The 19,045-nt window shown below is 41.7% G+C and overlaps 1 protein-coding gene across 2 annotated transcripts in view; it reads left to right on the top strand.

The window, feature by feature from the left end:
• The window catches only part of CENPU (centromere protein U), a 38,862-nt gene extending 20,205 nt beyond the window's left edge, over positions 1–18,657 (top strand). For both annotated transcript variants that reach the window (XM_011237593.3, XM_034647757.1), the window contains 7 exons: positions 2,163–2,226; positions 3,295–3,403; positions 13,109–13,187; positions 13,411–13,458; positions 14,601–14,662; positions 16,470–16,626; positions 18,438–18,657. In XM_011237593.3, the coding sequence (XP_011235895.2) occupies positions 2,163–2,226; positions 3,295–3,403; positions 13,109–13,187; positions 13,411–13,458; positions 14,601–14,662; positions 16,470–16,626; positions 18,438–18,569 (651 nt within the window). In that variant the 3' untranslated portion in view covers positions 18,570–18,657. The remainder of the gene's footprint in view (positions 1–2,162; positions 2,227–3,294; positions 3,404–13,108; positions 13,188–13,410; positions 13,459–14,600; positions 14,663–16,469; positions 16,627–18,437) is intronic.
• The last annotated feature ends 388 nt before the right edge of the window (positions 18,658–19,045 follow it).

Below are 19,045 nucleotides of genomic sequence, written 5' to 3'. Positions count from 1 at the left end.
ACACTTCTGCCCCCAGAATAAATTTCTGTTTTAAGCCATCAAGTTGTGGTAATTTATAATAACAGCCACAGGAAACTAAAACACAACCCAGTGACTTCTTAGTTATGTGCTCTTTGGTTCTAGAATTTCCATTTGGTTTAGTTTAGTTTTATTTTTAAATATCGTTTCTTTTTCTCTGCTAAGGTACCCTGGTTTTTTTTAATCATTAAGACCACTGTCTGTGACAGCTGCTTTAAAATCCTTGTTCTGGGCTAAGTTGGGGTTAGTTTCTCTTGAGTATTTTTTTCTGTTTTGACTGTGGGCCACGTTTTTGTGTGACATTTTTAACTGAGTACTTTTGGATTTTGTATTAGATACTGTTCACATGTTGCTGAGACTCTGAATTCTGTTATCTTCTTTTTTTTTTTTTTAAAGATTTTATTTATTTATTTGACAGAGATAGACACAGCCAGCGAGAGAGGGAACACAAGCAGGGGGAGTGGGAGAGGAAGAAGCAGGCTCATAGCGGAGGAGCCTGATGTGGGGCTCGATCCCAGAACGCCGGGATCACGCCCTGAAGCCGAAGGCAGACGCTTAACCGCTGTGCCACCCAGGCGCCCCTCTGTTATCTTCTTACGGACGTTGACTCTATTCTAATTGGTAGCCTGGTTATTGGCTGATCATCTTTAGCTTCTGTAAGCTTCGTTTTATCTTTTGTTAGGGTCAGTTTGTGGAAAGCCTAACATATTTTCCAAGCACCTCAAACTCACTGCAACTCAACCTCTGTTATAATTGTTGCATGACAAATTACCACAAACTTTGTGACTTCACACACATTTATATCTCACGGTTTCTGAAGGTCAGGAGTCCAGGCCCACCACAGCTAGATTCTCTACTCAGGGTCCCACAGGGCTGAAATCAAAATGCTAGCCAGGACAGAACTCTCATCGGAGACTCGTGGTCCTCATCTAAGATCATTCAGATTGTTGGTAGAATCGGTTCCTTGTTTTCTCTCTGGTTGAAGCTGGGGGTCACCGTTAGGTCTTAGTCATGTGGCCCTCTCACAATATGGCAGCTAACGTCCTCAGAGCCGGAGAATCTCTCCAGTCAGCGACAGTGGCGTCTTCCGTAAGGTAACCTAGGAGAGGGAACAAGTATCCCATCCTACTCATAGGTGCCACCCACTCAAGGGAGGGAGTTTGACAGATCACTGGGGGTCATCTTTGAATTCTGCTTACAACCTCCAGTCTTTAGTGCATCTAGTCTGAGATTGGTTTTAGGGTTTGTTAGGATGGGTCTAGGGTAGGCCTTACTGGAAGGTACAGTTTCTCAATCCTTTTGAATTATAGTCCTGCCTAAAAAGCCTTTTTATTTCTTTTTTCAAGTTTTTTTTATTTGAGAGAGAGAGAGCACAAGCAGGAGGCAGAGGGAGAAGCAGACTCCTCGCTGAGTGCAGAGCCCGATTCGGGACTCGATCCCAGGACCCTGGGGTCGTGACCTGAGCCAAAGGCAGACGCTTAGACTGAGCCACCCAGGCGCCCCCACCTGTTACATTTTTAATCCCGTGCCAGCCGCTTTCCAGAAAGCTTGATGTAGTCTCATTCTGCACTCATGGAAGGCTCGGGACCTTCAGGGAGCCCCCACCTGGACTCCCAATGCTGTTTGTTGAGCAGCCTGCTCCCAGTGCCTCTGCTGGGGCTCAGCTTGCCGGCGGCTGGAGGAGTCACCCCGGCGCGGGTGCGGCGGGGGAGCGGGCATGCCGAGGGCCCCCCTTCCGAGCTTGCCTGCCGTGTGTCCCCGTTGTCCTACACCTGAGTGAAGGAGCCTCCTCCCCACGCCCTTCTGGCGGTTGGCTGTGGTGGGAGAGCTCGTTCAGGAATGTTCCTTCACTCCGGCTTGGAGCAGAGAGCAACCGGATTCCACACCTTATCACCTTCACTAATAAAAGTTCCGCTTCGGCCAAGCAACCATTGTTAAAAGCCAACTGAAAGTTTTATTTACTGTTTGAGACCGTTTAGTTTTTCAGTGTCTCTTTATATTAATTTAGATAGCATACATAATAATTTAGAACTAAATGGAGTAACAGCCAGAATTGAGAGTGTTTGATAATACTGTGGTCAGTATACTCATGTTTTAAGAGAAGGAAAACTTTTCTGAAATAAATCTTTTTTTTTTTTTTGTAGGAAACTCAGAAAAAGATGTTTTGTGGCAAAAGGAAGAAATCAAGAAGTGAAGCCACAGACTCAGGTACAGAATGGTGTTTTACACTTTGTCAAGCGTTCAAGAGTTTTATTTTAAAACTTCGTTGTTGTTAAAGTAGTAAATTGTAAATATACAAAATTGCTACTTTGAAAAGCAAAAAATATGTGCTTTTGTAGTAACTGATTTTTTCCAACATCTGTCATGAAAATTTTCAACCTGCAACAAAGGCGAAAGACTTTTATAATATGTATTTATACTCCTAGAACTGACTGTTAACCTGCTTTATCACCTTAATTTCTCATCACACAGTGTACTTTAAATACATCATGTGGTTTGTACCCTTTTGATAAGGCTTTTTTTTTCACTTGGCATAACTTTTTTGAGATTCATCCACATTGTTCTGCATTTTTGTTGACACAAATAAAAGTTTATTGAAAAATGGGAGGAAAATAAAGCATTTTCTTTCCTTTCTCCATTTCTTTTAAAAGATAAGTCATACATGTTTAGAAAAATTTAGAAAGTATAGGAAGGAAGACAAAATCACCTACAATCCCATCACCCAAAAAAGAGCCCCCCCTGCTTTTTGGTATATAGTCTTCAATCTTTTTACCAGAACTGCTCACCCCAAATGGGATCGTATCCTGATCATTAAGTATTCTTACAACCCCATCTTACCGAATGCTTGACCTTTCATCCACATGACTAAGACTAAATCGGCACACGGAAGAATCTTTCTGTGTTCTAGAAGTGGCCTTTAAGGGAGATTAAAATGAAGCAGCTAGAATTAACAAGGAAGAGCCCCATGACCAGTAGTGCTGGGTAGCAGCGGACTACTGAGTAAAGGTAGAGCGGGTAGGGCTGAGTCCGCAGGACTGTAGGCTGTTCCAGTGGAAATGCGAGAACCAAGGAGACAGCAGTTAGTGACGGTATAGACGGGGATTTGTGAGATTGCTCTGGCCTTGGAAGAAGCGAGTCATGTCTCGTCCCATGTGCCTCTTCAACCATAGCTGTTTCTGGCAATTTGGTGGGACAGTTTGTTGTAGGCTTTCAGAACCCTGGGCCTAGAGCCAAAATAGAATCAGTATATTAAATTGACTTCTCTTGATATTCTAGATACTTCCGACTCTGTAAGTATTTGGTGTCTGGAAGGAAAGAAAGCCAGTGACATCACAGAGTTGGATGTCGTTTTGTCTGCGTTTGAGAAAACCATCCTAGAGTACAAGTAAGTCTTTTGATGTTGTGATATATGCGCCCAGTGAATTTTCCTTGAAGCACCACTTCTGCTCATCCCATGGCTTTTGATGTATTTTCATCATCTGGTTTATATATTTTTACATTTCCATTATAATTTTTTCTTTAATTCTGTGAATTATTTAGTAGTATGTTTTGGTATGTCCAAATATGTGACTTTAATTTAGATGTTCGTATTAACCTTGTGTCTTAAATGTCATCAAATTTGATAGTCTGGTGATACTTTTTATAATTTTAAGGCTTTCTTTATGGCGTAGCACATAATCTGTGGGGAATCTAATTATTGGATCTATGTAGAATCAGTATTATTTTTTCTTGATTCTTTTATCAATTTATGCTGTATATATTTAGAGACTATTTTGTTAGGACCTCATGTTTAAAATTGCTCTGTCTGTAGACGGAACGTTTTATCCTTCTGTAGTACCCTCTCCATCCCTAACAATGCTCTTGTTGGTCTTAAGATCTGTTTCATCCGATACGAGTATTGTGTCATTAGATTTCTTTTGCTAGCATTTGCTAGAACTTACATTCTTTTTACTTCCTTTTAGTTCCAGCCTTTGACCTTAAAATTTTGTTCATAAGAAATAGTAAAGTTTAGGGGCACCTGGGTGGCTCAGTCAGTTGGGGTGTCTGACTTTGCCTCAGGTCATGGTCCTGGGGTCCTGGGATGGAGCCCCACATCAGGCTCCCTGCTCAGTGGGGAGTCTGCTTCTCCTTCTCCCTTTGCCCCTCCCCCCCGCTTGTGCTTTCACTCTCTCTTAAATAAATAAATAACATCTTAAAAAAAAAGAAATAGTAAAGTTTAAATCCGGTGTGTCCATCTTTCTTGACTTTAGTCCATTTACATTTATTTTAATTATCAACGTATTTGGAAGACTGTGTTGATGTATTGTTTTTACTTTAGATTTTTTGGGTTCTACTTTGTTGTTTTTAATTATAACTTTTTAAAAAAATAGAATTTGTAACTCTCCACTAGTAAGATTAGAACTTTGGCCAGCTCTCTTAACTCTTGGTTACCTCTCCCCTTCCTCTACCCGAGAGATTTTTAATTTTGGGGTAAGATAAATTTTTTTCTCTTCTCTCTTTTTAAGACATCAACAAACCTTATTAAGGTATTTATCTGATCACCTTTATTTCATACATTTCTTAAAACAACCTGTGGTAATGTCTCTTTTCTTATTTAATGCTTCATCCCAACACACTTGAGTGTGGCTCTTTTAAAATTTCTAAATCCTTTGGATTTTGGTTATGACATTGAATTTGAATGACAGTTTAGCTGGATATAGTATTCTAGGTTCTAAATCATTTCCTTAAATACTTTGGAGTCACCGTTCCTTTGTCTTCTTTTGCATCTAGTGTTGATTTGAAAAATTTGGTGTCTGTCAAAGTCTTGTTTATATGTGATCTGCTCTTTCTAAGCTTTTAGAATAGTTTGTCTGTGATATTTAATTTCACTCTATTGGGTTTGACTTTTCCAGTCTAAGGTGGTTCTCTTTTAATTCCAAAATTAAAACTATTTTTGTTCTAATGTTATATCCTTGTCCTCTGCTTTGTTTTTCTGGATTTCCTCAGTCTAGAAACTAGAAGTTTGCGAACTTATTTCTCTGATAGATCTGTCATGCCATTTATCCCATCTTCTGAGTTCTGTATGTAGCCTTATGACTTTTGTAACGTTTCTATTTGGTTCCCTTTATGTCATGTTTTCTGTCACTACTATCCTCTTTAGAATATTTACTAGGCTAATTTCAAGATACTGGGTCATTTGTTATGAAATACCAGCTTCTCTTCGAATTTCTGATCTAATAGTTTGTTTTCTCTTTGAGATGGTTGCATTCCTCCAGTGTGTTGTTACTTCCAGCCTATGAGCGTATTCACCCCGGTCCGTCAGCTTCTTTGTCAGGCAGACAGTGGATATAAGGGAAGGCCAAGCCTTGATTCCTGTTCATTCCCAGGAGTAGGAGGGATGAGACCGGATAAGGCAGGAAGCACTTAGCCCACAAAGTAACCTGTTAGGTCAGGATTTAACCTTTGCCCTCCAGACATAAGCAGCGCTAGGAGCTGCTACACTCCTTAGATTATCATTCTCTAGCCCTGGGGGTTTGGCAGGGGAAGGTGGAGGAGACAGCTGCCAAAGGTTCTCTCCAGGCCCCTCAAGCACAGCCCAGGTTTTACTCTTAACAGGCACAGGGACTGGGATCTGATAGGCTGCAGCTGTCAGGGAGGCATAGTGTGTGAGAATCACGCCAGGGAAGAAGCAAAGGCCAACCTCGACGTCTCGAGACCTTCTGATCCTGGGCCACAGCCCCTGCCCCTCTCAACAGTTCACCCATTCTAAATACCTCTTCCTCTCACCTCAGGGATTTTCACAGCTTTCCCCATTTTGAGGGGGTTTGCCCTCTTTGGTTCTTCTGGGGTTGATCTTGGGGAAAGGTGCCAGCCGGTCATGCTAACATCATCTTTGTGGGAATCGTCGGTTTTATTCTTCCATACTGTATGTTTTTTTCCCCCAGTACTGTGTGCTCTAAAGCCAGTTTGCTGTTAAAATTGGTACAGAAGTTTTCTTACCATAGACCATCTCGACTGTGTTATCCTTTTCCCATTCATAAATCTCTTCAAAAGGAGGAAAAGACTTATAGATTTCTGATGTTTTAATGAAATGGTAGTATCTTGCCTTTTAACATAGTGTTCTTGATATAAGAAATTATTTAGAAGAGATTTTTGTTAGCCTTTTTTTTTTTTTTTTTTTTTTAAATAGGCTCCATGCCCAATGTGGGACTTGAACTCAACAACCCTGAGATCAAGAGTCACACGCACTAGTGACTGATCCAGCCAGGTGCTCCATAGACTTAAAATTACACCCTTGTGTTTTTGTCATACCCCATGATTCTGGTAGAATCACTGATCTTGTTTTATTTTCTTAACATAAAGTATTCTCCACCACATGAAAAGTTTTGTTCTTTCAAAATCAAGTTAACTATTTGAGGATGTATTATTTTTAATACCCAAATCTGGAACTCACACCTGAATAATTTGTTGAACTTAAGATTATAAGCAGTTTACCAATGTATATATAAGTAGGGAAGTAAGTATGCCATGAAATGCAAACATTACAAACATAGGCTATTCTATTAATTGATTCAATTAGTTATTTGTAGGGAAGTGACCAGATTTTTAAGGTACTAGAATTTGAAAAAGCGGTGTCTGGCTATCATATGTAGACCACCACCATTTTAGTTGGTACAGTCTGCCAGTTTATCACCATTGTAAGCCATATGCAGAAAGACCTAACCAGTTTTCCTAATTTTTGTTTTTAACATCTTAAAATCATGATTTCATATTTGTATTAGAAATACCTTTTCTAAAGATAGAGCTGACGTATTTTTTAATTGTGAATATTTTTTATTTTATTTTTAAAATTTGTTTAAAATTTATTTTTAAATGTGCATTTATATACCATAAAATTTACCATGGTAACCGTTTAAGTATACAATTCAGTACTGTTAAGTATTGGTTTGCTTTCTCAAGATTGTTTTAGCTATTTGGTGTCCTTTGATATTCCATATGAAGTTTAGGATTTTTTTTTCTGTTTCTGCAAAAAATGCCATTGGGAATTTGGTAGCTATTGCATTGAATCTATAGATTGCTTTGGGTAGTAGTATGGACATTTTAATAGTATTAAGGCTTCCAGTCCATGAACATGGGATGTTTTTCNTAACCGCTGTGCCACCCAGGCGCCCCCAATGGTAACCGTTTTTAAGTATACAATTCAGTACTGTTAAGTATTGGTTTGCTTTCTCAAGATTGTTTTAGCTATTTGGTGTCCTTTGATATTCCATATGAAGTTTAGGATTTTTTTTTCTGTTTCTGCAAAAAATGCCATTGGGAATTTGGTAGCTATTGCATTGAATCTATAGATTGCTTTGGGTAGTAGTATGGACATTTTAATAGTATTAAGGCTTCCAGTCCATGAACATGGGATGTTTTTCCCTTTATTTGTATCTCCAAATTCTTTCCACAATGTTTTTATAGCTTTCAGTGTATAAATATTTTGCCTCCTTGGTTAAGTTTATTTCTAAGTATTTTACTTTTTTTGATACTATTATAAATGGGATTGTTTTCTTAATTACTTTTTTGGATTGTTCATTGTTAGTATATAGAAGTGCAGCTGTTCTCTGTGTGTTGATTTTTGTAGTCTGCAGTCTTGCTGAATTTGTTTATTCTAACAATTTTGTGTGTGTGTGCACGCGCATGTGTATGGAATCTCCAGGATTTTCCACACATAAAACATGTCCTCTGTGACAGAGATAATTTTACTTCTTCATTTCCAATTTGGATACCATTTAGTTGTTTTTCTCACCTAATTGCTTTGGCTAGTATTCCCAGTACTGTGTTGAATAGTAATGGCAAGTGAGGCATCCCCACTTTGTTCCTGGTAGAGCAATAGCTTTTAACTTTTCACCATTGAGTATGATGTTAGCTGTAGGCTTTTCATGTATGGCCTTTATATTGATGTAATTTCCTTCTATTCATAGTTTCTTGAGAGGTTTTTATCATGAAAAGGTGTTGGATTTTGTCAAATGCTTTTTCTGTATCAGTTGAGATGATCATGTGGCTTTTGTCCTTCATTCTGTTATTGTGTGTTACACTGATTGTATTTCGTATGTTGAACTATCCTTGCATTCCAGAAATCCACTTTCTTGTGATGTATAATCACTGAAATGTGCTGTTGAATTCTCTTTATGAGTATTTTTTGGGGCAATTTTGCATCAGGAAGGATACTGGTCTCTCATTTTCTTGTAGTCTTTGTCTAATTTTGGTATCATGATAATGCCAGGCTCATAAAACAAGTTTGGAAGTGCCAACCCCCACCCCCCCTTAAATTTCTTGGAAGAGTTTGAGAGGGATTGTTCACTCTTCTTGAAATATTTGGTAGAATTCTCCAGTGAAGCCATCTGCTTTGGGGGTCTTAGATGGGAGGATTTTGATTAGCGATTCTGTCGTCTTTACGAGCTATGTGTTTGAACATACTTTTTGTTTCTTCCTGATTCAATCTTGGCACGTTTTATGTTCTTAGAATTTCTGCATTTCTTCAAGGGGTACCCAATTTATGGGGCTTATAATTGTTCACAGCAGTCTCTTATGAGCCTTTTGACTTCTGTGGCATCAGTTGTAATGCCTGCTCTTTCATTTTTTGAGTCTTCTCTCTTTTTTTCTTAGTCTATCTGAGGCTTGGTCAGTTTTGTTGATCTTTTCAAAAACCTCTAAGGTTCATTAATTTTTTCCTGTTTTTCATTTCATTTATTTCTGCTCTAGTCTTTACTGTTCCTTCATTATGCTAGCATTGTTTGATCTTTTCCTAGTTCCCTGAGCTGTAAAATTAGGCTGTTGATTTGAAGTATTTTTTCTTTTTTTTTCAGTGTAGGTATTTACCGCTATCAGCTTCTCTCTTACTGCTGCTTCTGCTGCGTCCCGTGAATGTTGGTACATTAAGTTTTTGTTTGTTCCAAGATATTTTCTAATTTCCTGTATTTCTTGTTTGGATGATGGATAGTTCAAGAGTGTGTTGTTTAATTTCCACATATTTGTGAGTTTTCCAGGTTTCCTTTTGCTGTTGATTTCTAGTTTTGTTCCACTGTGGTCTGCAGAGGTACTCAGTATGAGTTCAGTCATACTAAATTGGTTAAGACTTATTTTGTCACCTAACATGTGATCTGTCCTGGAGAATGTTCTGTGTGCATGTCAGAAGCATGTGTATTCTGTTATTGGGTGGAATGTTCTGTGTAGGTTTATTCGATCCATTTGGTTTATAGTTTTGTTCAAATCTTCTGTTTCCTTATTGAGCTTCTGTCTGGTTGATGTATTATTGAAAGTGAGGTACTGAAATCACCTACTATTACTATGTTACTGCCTGTTTTCCCCTTCAATTCTGTTAATTCAGAATTGTTGAATTGCTCTAGTGTTGGGTACACATATAACTTTTATATCTTCCTGGTGAATTGACCCTTTTATCATTACATAATATCCTTTTGTGACTATTTTTGATGTAGTCTATTTTGTCCGATGGAAGTACAGTCACCACTGCTCTCCTTTGGTTACCATTTGATGGAGTATCTTTTTCACATTCAGCCTGTGTATTTCCTTACACCTAACTAAAGTGAGTCACTTGTAGACAGCATGTAGTCGGCTCTTTTTAAAATCCAATCAGCGACCCCATGTCTTTTGGGGAATTCCTGATAGTGACAGACTTATTGCTGAATTTTAGTGTTTTCTCTAAGTCTTATCTTGTCCTTCTTTTCCTCTCGTCACCTTCTTTTGTGTTTCATTGATTTTTCTTTTGTAGTGACATGTCTTCTCTTTTCTTTTGTGCTTCTGTGGATTTCATGTGTGCATGTGTGTGCTTACAATGGGGAGGACATAAATCATCTTACAGCAGTCTGCTTTAAAATGATAACTTGACCTCAGTCACCTACAAAAGCTCTACTCCTTTATGTCTCCCTCCCCCACTGTATGGGGATAACACTTTGTTATTGATATCACAGATTTCACCTTTTTTATTTTTAGCATTGACACAGTTTCATAGTTATTTTTTGTTTTTCTTTTAAATTCTGTATCAGTATGAAAAATCACTGATGCATCACTATCACAGTATTATGGGGTTCTGTATTCATCTATCTGTTTACCTTTACCAGAGACTTTTGTATTTCCATATGCCTTTGTGTTATTATCTAGTGTCCTTTTATTTCAACCTGCAGGACTCCCTTTGGTAATTCTTGTAAGGCAGGTCTAGTGATGATGAACCCAGCCTTTCTTTATCTGGGAAAGTCTTTATTTCTCCTTGATTTTGAAGGATAATTGAAGGTATAGTGTTCTTGGACGGCACTTTTTTCCTTGAGTGCTTTGTATAGGTCATCCCACCCTTCTGTCCTATAACGTCTCTGCTGAGAATGACAGTGACAATGTTATGGCAGTTCCCTTGTACATGACAAGGTGCTTTTCTCTTGCTACCTTCAGGATTCTGTTTTTGCCTTTGAACTTTGACAGTTTGAATATCATGTGTGTCAGTGTGGCCTCTTTGGGTTCCTCTTAGCTGAGGTCTTTAGAGCTTTCTGAATTTGGTTGTCCATTTCCATCCTCAGATTAGGGAAGTTTCGAGCCATTATTTCTTCAAATAAGTTCTCTGCTCTTTTCTGTCTCTCCTCTTTGGGGATACCCATAACACACATATTAGTGTTATCGAATGGTTCCCGTAAGTCTCATACACTGTTCTCCATTCTTTTTGTTCTTCTGACTTGATAATTTCAAATGACTCATTCTTGAGTTTGCAGTTTCTTTCCTCTGCTTGATCAAATCTGCTGTGAACCCATCTAGTGAATTTTTCAATTGTCATTGTATTATTCAGCTCCAGGATTTGATCCTTTTTATAGGTTCTCTTTGTTGATATTCTCATTTTATTCATACATCATTTTCCTGATGTATTCATCCGTGTTTTTTTGTAGCACATTGAGCTTAAGATGATTATTTTTGAGTTCTTTGTTACCCTATTCATAGGTCTCTATTTCTTTATTTAGGGTCTGTTTCTGGGGATTTCCCCCCCACTTAATTGGGTTGTTTTCTTGTTTCTTCTAGTGCCTTGTTATTTTTTATTGTGTTTTGTACATTTAAAGAGCAGCCACCCCTCCCAGTCTTTACATACTGGATTTGTACAGGGGAAGATCTTTGCCAGTCAGCCTGGGTGGTCCCTCAATCTTTTATCTGATTTGTATCTTCTTTGGGCTTGTGCATGTGATTTCCCAACTAGAGAGGTTTGCTTCTTTCTTTTTTAGGGATCTGTAATCTTTAGACTCAAGCTCCAGCTGGTGTGTCTGTGGTACTATAGATTCTCATGCTGTGACAACCTGCTGAGCTCCTCTTTGGTCTCTCTGAGCAAAGGCATCCAATATTTCAGTTCCCACCATTGCCCTACTACGGGTGACACAGAAACCATTCCAAAACGTTGGATAAGCTTCTGTTCTCTTTCCCTCCCAAAGGAGAAGGTGTGAGCTGGGCCATTTGTCCTGATCCGCTGTGCTTAGCATTGCTGAATCTCTGTGACTGCAGCAGCCGCTGAACTGTCTTCTCCGTGGCAGCCAGACATCCCAAGTACGCTGGTTCGGTTAGTGTTCCAGATCGGGCGCGATGGAAGGGAGTCCCTCAGGCAGACCCCTGAAAAGCCACAACTTTGAACCTATGTTCCACTCTTTCCCTCCCAAGGGAGAAAGCATGCACTGAGCTGCTCAGTTGAATCAGGCTGTGCTGGCTTGGGAGATGCGCTGTCCAAGTTGATATGAAACTGCTTTTCTTACCTGTTTCAGTAGGACTATTCCTGACTTGAACTTGCCTGCAACTTCTGAATTGGTTTCTGGCGTTCTCACAAGGTCTTTTGCACTGTATATGGTTGTTAAGTTGGTTTCCCTGTGGGGGGAATCTGTTCTGGGGCCTCCTATTCCACTACCTTGCTGAGGTCACTAGAAACACCTCTTAACACTCTTTTTTGATGAGACCTTTTACAAAGATCTCTATTCGAAAGTACAAGCCTTCTCTTGTGTTATGCTTAGCTCGGTCTCCTTCTCCTGAGTGACTTTTCTTGCTCGTGGATTTCCCCCAAGAAATAAACAATTTTCTAATTACCTGTCACTTATACAAAATACTTATTACTTTCAATTAAAAGGACCCTTTCTAGTATCCTGGGGCACCGAGTCAGAGTAGGGGGTTAGCCACTGTCCTGGAAGATGGCCTGCTGCCGCTACACGCTGGGGGTCTGCCATTTGGCCGTGAGAGCGCCAGACTGGGAGCTTGGGCCCTCTTCTGATGACGGGGACCGGAACCAGTTAGGGTCAGCTTTGTAAGGTTTGGAAGAACTGGACTTTTGGCTGCTTCAGTCCAGCTGGCTTTCCCTACTTACTTGGTTAGTCCAAATGTCTTACACAGTTATTCCTCCAGTTGTTGGCAGACAGGGGCTGAAGTCTGCTGCTCACTGGATCAGGTGGCAGGAAAGGACGGGGACTGGCTGTACACCGTTCTTCATCACTTGCCTGCACCTGTGGACGTAGCCAGCGTCAGGGAGTGAAGCTAACCATATGCCTGAGGGTTTGGGGGAAACTATTTTCCTGTTCTCTTTTGCTGAGTCTGTTTCCAGTATATATATTTATATACACATTTTTTTTTAAAGATTTTATTTATTCAAGAGTGCATGAGTGGGAACGGGGTGGGGGAGGAGAGGGAGAAGTAGACTCCACGCTGAGCAGGGAGCCTGATGACAGGATACGATCCCANTTATATACACATTTTTTTTTAAAGATTTTATTTATTCAAGAGTGCATGAGTGGGAACGGGGTGGGGGAGGAGAGGGAGAAGTAGACTCCACGCTGAGCAGGGAGCCTGATGACAGGATACGATCCCAGGACCCAGAGATCATGACCTGAGCTGAAGGCAGACACTTAACCAACTGAGCCACCCAGGCGCCCCTTAAGTATTTTTTTTTTTTTTTAAGCCTGAGAAATCTCTCCAGCCATGCCATCTTAGATATTCAGAGTGGTGTATGCCAAATTGTGGTTTGTTGATGTGCTAAGCAAATGAAACACACCTTTCGAAATCCTTTATATAATACCTAGTTTGATCTTTTCTTTTCCTGCTATAGACAAAAAGTAGAATCTAAAATTTGTAAGGAAGCCATCAAAAAATTTCATTCTAATATGAAAGAAGAACTCATCAAAATGGTAAGTTCACTGACATAAATTTGTTGGTCTCAATCTGTTTTGCTGATCCTGAGACAGCATACGGTTATCTTAGAAAACATTGCATTTGCTGTGACGTGGTAAAGAGCTCATTAGAACTACTAATGTCTCACAGGTTGTTTTTAAACTAAATGCAATATATTGTGAGTTAATAAATATTTTAATTTTGGAAAATGCACACAATTATTTATTTTCTTTTGTGCAGCTTAAAGAAGTCCAGGTGTCAAAAACTCTGAAACGGAAGAACACGAAGGTAAATCGTGTGTGGGAGTAGAAGCCTGCAGTCACATAGAACAGTGCCCCGTGCAGAGCTAAGTAACACCCTGACTCTGGGTTTTAGGACCTTCACTTTGTTGAAGGTTTTTTTTTTTTAGGTTTTTATTTATTTGGTTGGTCTTGTGGTTGTGTGCTATTAATGCGTGCGAAGGGATGGGGATCCCAACCAGCCTAAAAAGGCGATTAAGCCCCAAATAACCACTTCCGTGGTATTAAGTAACTAGTAGCTAGAAGTAATATATATTTATTGCTTTTGTGGCTGCCAAAGAGTAAAGCCTTTTAGAATAAAGAACCGTCTCATGTCTCAAGTCAAGGGACAGCCTGGGAAGACTACTGCATGAAGGGTTAGGTGACCTCATTTCTTGTCCCGGTTCTTTACTTGGATGCTGTACCACCTTCGTGGGAACTCTGTACCGCTCGGGTATGTGAGGGGAAACAAGCCAGTGAACACTGGGTCTTACTGGCCTATCAGTGTACGGGTGGACCAGATGAGCTCTGAGCCCCACACTGGCAAGAATCCAGGAAGGGAAGAGCAGCTCCCCTTCCACATTTATAATAGAAATGGATTTGAAATGCGTATGTTTTTATTTCCGTGATTACAGGCCTTTGCTGGGTTTTTTTCTTCAGTTTTATTCTCTTATTGGTCAACTCTACATTGCTTACGGCCTGAAGGTCCAGCCGTGGAGTATCTGGTAGTCCCTAAAAGAGATGGCTGAGATAATTTGTTATATATAAATGTTCTTTTTCAAATAGGAATTGGATCAGGCCATCCCCTGCTTCCATATTTTCCTAGCGCACCTACATAAAATCCCAACTTCTTACCTGATGGCTCACAGGGTCATAAAGATCTGGCCCCTGCTTCCTTTCTTCCACGTTGTCCTGGAGGAAATGTCCCCGCCGTTCCCATTCTTCAGTGTCCCCTGTTCTTTACCTTCCCGCACGCCTCACGGGCTGTAGTTACGTGCGGCCTGTGTGCAGTTCTGTCTTCCCTTTGGACCAAAGTGCCACGAGGGGAGGATGCAGTCTCTTTCCCACTCCATTTCTAACACCTGGTACGGGGTCGCTAGCAGTGCTCGAACATTTAAAGAGTTACTTTAACAAATCATTGTATTACTTTAGATTATTTCAGATATTGAAAAGAAAAGGCAGCGTTTGCTTGAACTCCAGGATGAACTGCTTGGGTAAGATAACGTCAGGGTCCTCTGAGAACTCACCTAGAAGGTTAAATTACGGTACATCGCGTGGGGCTAAATTCTGCTGCATTGTATCGCACTCCCAGGTTTTCTCTGTGCCCGGAAGCTCAGCGACGGTGGTCGTGCTGCCGAGTTGGAGCCTTTAGCAAAGGCGAACTCGGCACTGACCGCTCTGCCACCGGATCTCTCAGCTCGGCCTGCGAGGCAGCCTCCGTAGAGATTCCGAGCACAGACTCTGGGACGAGGCTGCCCGGGTTTGAACCCAGGTTCCGCCACTTACCGGCTGTGCACCGTGGGGCAGGCTGTAACGAGCCCTATACCCACCCCTCCCAGGGTGCTGCGAGAATTAAGTGAATAAATCGACACGAAGCGGACGCGTTCAGTTCGGGCTGTGTGTTCCCGGCTCTTGTCAATGCGCCGTCGGCGCGGCACTCGTGTGGACACGTCCCGCGTGGGGCCGGGCGGTGTCGGCGGTGGGGTTCGGAAGCCGGGGGTGCTGCAGCCGGTCGGGGCTGCGGGCGGTGGTCCGTGCGGCCGACTCGGCCGCGGGAGCTGAGGGGCAGTGAGCAGCGGACAGGGCGGCAGTCGGCTCTACTCTGCGCTCGGAGGCACAGGGCGAGAGAAGGCTGTTACCAGAGAGGGCCGCCTGTAGCTCATTACAGTGCGGAGTTTACAGAAGATGCCAGAGAAGTTAGGAGGAGGGAGAGCTTGGGTGTCTAGCCCGGTGGCTCCCCGTCCAGCCTGTGGCCTGGGGTCAAGCTTCCACCGGCTCAGGCCTAAAGAAAACCGCGTTTGAACGAGCTTCCTGTGTGTGCCGGGCACTGGCCTAAAGCTTTATGTATTCGTCCGTTACCCTCATAATCCTGGAGGTGGGTTTCATGCCGGTTTCATAAGAAAAAGACATTTTAAAGTCTGGCTTCTTGGTTCCTTTTCTAGATACAATTCTAGACATTGAAAAGTACATCTTGAAAAGGCCTAGAAAGAATGCGGTGTATCGTTATTCTGACATTACATGTAGAAAATCGCAGGCCAGGGGGAGGTGACTTACCCACAACCCCGTCCCTAGGAAGTCGGGGGCCAGGATCCCTGTCTGCAGCCGGGCTGGCAGCCCTGCGCTCCTGGCCACAGCTCTTGTCAGCTTTTCCACAACGCTGCATTTGCTCAACAGACACAACTGTTCAAAGGACTTTTCTAAAATTACATTAGAGGACAGTTGCTTTTTAAAAGAATAAAAAATTGGCAGCCTCTGCCCTTCCTTGTCCATAAAATTCAAGATATCCCTTTTTATTTTATAGATAAGAAACTAAGACACCGGGAGAGATAGCTTACCTATGCATTTTTCATCCAGGCATTCTGATCATTTTTCCACTGGTTTTATTGGATCTTGGAAAATGGGCAAAGGGAAGGTCTTTCATCCACACTTCTGCTGTTGCCCTGCAGCGCGCACACCCTGGCCGAGGCTGGGAGAAGTGAACCGCGTTGTTGTAATTCAGTAGTTCCCCACAGTTCCCACAAAATGCCCAGATGGGCTGTGGGCCATACAAGGCATCTGCGGGTGTCATTTCTAATCACTCACTGTGTATTGTATTTCAGAGTTTGGTCTATATTTTAAATTGAAATCTAGACCCTGCCACACATTCATAATTTCAGAACTGAAGGTATTTTTAAAGACCTAGCCCCCGTCCCCTGCGTGGGCCTGCCTCAGTGGACCCGTGCACTCAGCCTCTGACCCTGTGGGCTGTTGCACCTTCCTGCAGGCGTTCCTTTGGGGGACATCGTGTTGTTGTTGTTGCAGGTTAGACCCGCAGCTGAAACAACTACAAATAAAATATGATGAACTTAAGGAGAGAAGAGCTTCCCTGAGGAATGCAGCGTGTTTCTTATCGAACCTAAAACAGCTTCATCAAGATTATTTGGATATTCAAGAGAAAGAACCTTATGTAAAGGAAACGGTAACTTTAATTTTTATTTTTCACTGTGATTCAGAAGATCCAGGGCATCTGCACGGCGGAGTCCTTCTGTAGGAGCTGGGGGTGCAGGGGAGAGAAGCGGGAACGCAACATTACAGTCCACCCGACCAGCGTCCCTGTGAACCCGTGAGAATGTATTCTCTCATCACCTCTTTTAGCTACTTCAGGCTAGAAGAATAGAGAACAATCTAGAAATGCTTTTATTAAGGTCTCTGCACATTAAGAGAAATGACCGAACAGGAGCGATCTCGAACAGCTATGCTTTGCTTCATGAGAATCCCTGTCACTGTCAGGCCACACGGACCTGTTCTTCGTTCTGCCCATGTTCACAGCAGCTTTTTTCTCTGACAAAATAAGCCATTATTGCCTATAAACGGTAGGTCTAATTTTAGAAGTTGGGAAACATGAAAGTTAGTAGGGAAAGGCGTGGTGTATTATTGTTTTAATAAAACTTGTTGCTTCCAGATTTTTGCTGCAGATGTTGCTGCTGTTACGACAGCCAGCTCAGATCAAGAGAAATTTAAGTTACAGGAAAGAAAAAACCAGAATATAATTTTACATGAAATGTAAATACATATAGCTTATGATCATACTTGTATTCTTCACTTCGAAATTCAATTTTAAGTTTTTTTACACTGATTTAGAAGCCTTCAGTTTGTATATTAGATCTGAAAATAGAATGCTTTTACATCAATGTTTCCTGTGACAGCACCCAGAGACTCTAAAGCTTGCTTGGAGTGGAGATTTAGTGACTAACTTGGAGATGATCATAGCACTGTTTGAATTTGAACATAACTTTGGTGAAAACAGAGACTTGAGACTCGACTTTGTTCGGAATACACTACTCTTACTAAGTGTCCTTTGCGTACCCACAGGCCTTCTGTGCTCTCTTGTAGGGTCTGTCTTCCTTTGTGCAAAGTAGATATTTGAGGATCTGTCTTCCTTCCTAAACCAGAACTCTAACACCAAATGTTAGTCCTACCCCTCATGCCTCCCTGAAAGCAAGTGTCCCACGGCAGCCTGAATACCGTAGGCTCTCAAATATCTGTTTGACTGAAGTCCACAGTAATAGGGTAGGGTAGAGTCTAGAAAAAATGATTATGCGGGCGGTAGTAATAGTTGCACAGCTTCTCTGCTCAAGGCTGCTCTTTTCATTACTAAGGAAAACACACTGAGGACATGAAATTCAACAATCACCCTAAGTATGAGCAAATCCTGTAAGGGGATGCAGTCCCTCATCCTTGGATGCAGCTCACAACACGAAGCTTGGGTTTGTTATTTCCAAATCATGAGTTGGGTTTTGATTTCTGACTTATGTTGAGTTTGTATTCTAATTTCGTCTTTAGTCTTGCCCATAAATTTTTCTAGATGATGACTTCTTTCCTCATGAACTTTTATGGGCCTGGAATTCTCCTTCCAATAATTCTTCCAGTAAAAGTTAATCTGCCTTACAGTTTTCTGGGTTTAAAATAGGCATGAGGTCAGCAGACTTGCCCAAACCAAGCCTCAATCTGTACGAGGAATGATTGATTTTGTTTTAAATAATTTAGATGCCATAGTTCTTGGAACCAACTGGTCTTCTGGGAGAAGATCAGCCTAAGCTTTCTAGAGCAGTCCCTGGTAACCTTTAATTATGCCCTAAGGAAAAGGATTAAACCAATTTTTTAAATGATCCTAAGGAATTTAAAAAATGAAAGTCAATGAAAAGCTCTACTTAGCCCTGAGCCGTATAACAGGTAGGGTTATAAAAGTTTTTGATGCCTGTTAATCCAAATATAATTTTCCTTCAACAGTATGATTCATCCAGCCTTCCAGCTCTGTTACTCAAAGCGAGAACCCTTCTGGGAGCTGGAAACCACCTACAAAATATCAACCATCAATTAGAGAAGCTCCTGGACCAGAAAGACCGGTCTACTGGAACGTGACTCTACACAGACCAGTCCCCTGCTCCTGCTGTTGCCTCTGACACTGTCCTTTTGTAAATAAACATGGAGAAGTTAGACTTGTCTTGTACTTCAGGCTGGCTTGTCACCAAACTTTACTGTTACTCTGTTCGTGGTCCGTTGGTTTGAGTGACCATGTTAAGCAGCAAGTTTGATTGTATAAGTGGTCTCAGAGGCCACGTTCCAGACGCTAACCGACCAGACGCTGACCGACAAGAGTTCTAACCTGAATCGGCAGAGGGCGGCGTTCTGAGACGGCACAGAAAGACCCTGAACTCGCCGAATGTACAGCAGTTCCCCCTGCAGAACACCCAAGGCCTGACGGAAGCGCCGCTGCACAGACGCCGGGGGACCCCACGGTGAGAGATGGACGCGCGGTGACAGTGGGAACCCCTAGCCTGAAGTGATGGCCCGCGGCAGGAGGACGAACACCGAGGGGCCTACATGCCGACTTGCCA

The sequence above is a fragment of the Ailuropoda melanoleuca genome, chromosome 18, assembly GCF_002007445.2.
Source record: "Ailuropoda melanoleuca isolate Jingjing chromosome 18, ASM200744v2, whole genome shotgun sequence".
NCBI lineage: Eukaryota > Metazoa > Chordata > Mammalia > Carnivora > Ursidae > Ailuropoda > Ailuropoda melanoleuca.
The sequence above is the reverse complement of the archived record's forward strand: the minus strand, read 5'-3'. Positions and strand labels throughout refer to the sequence as shown.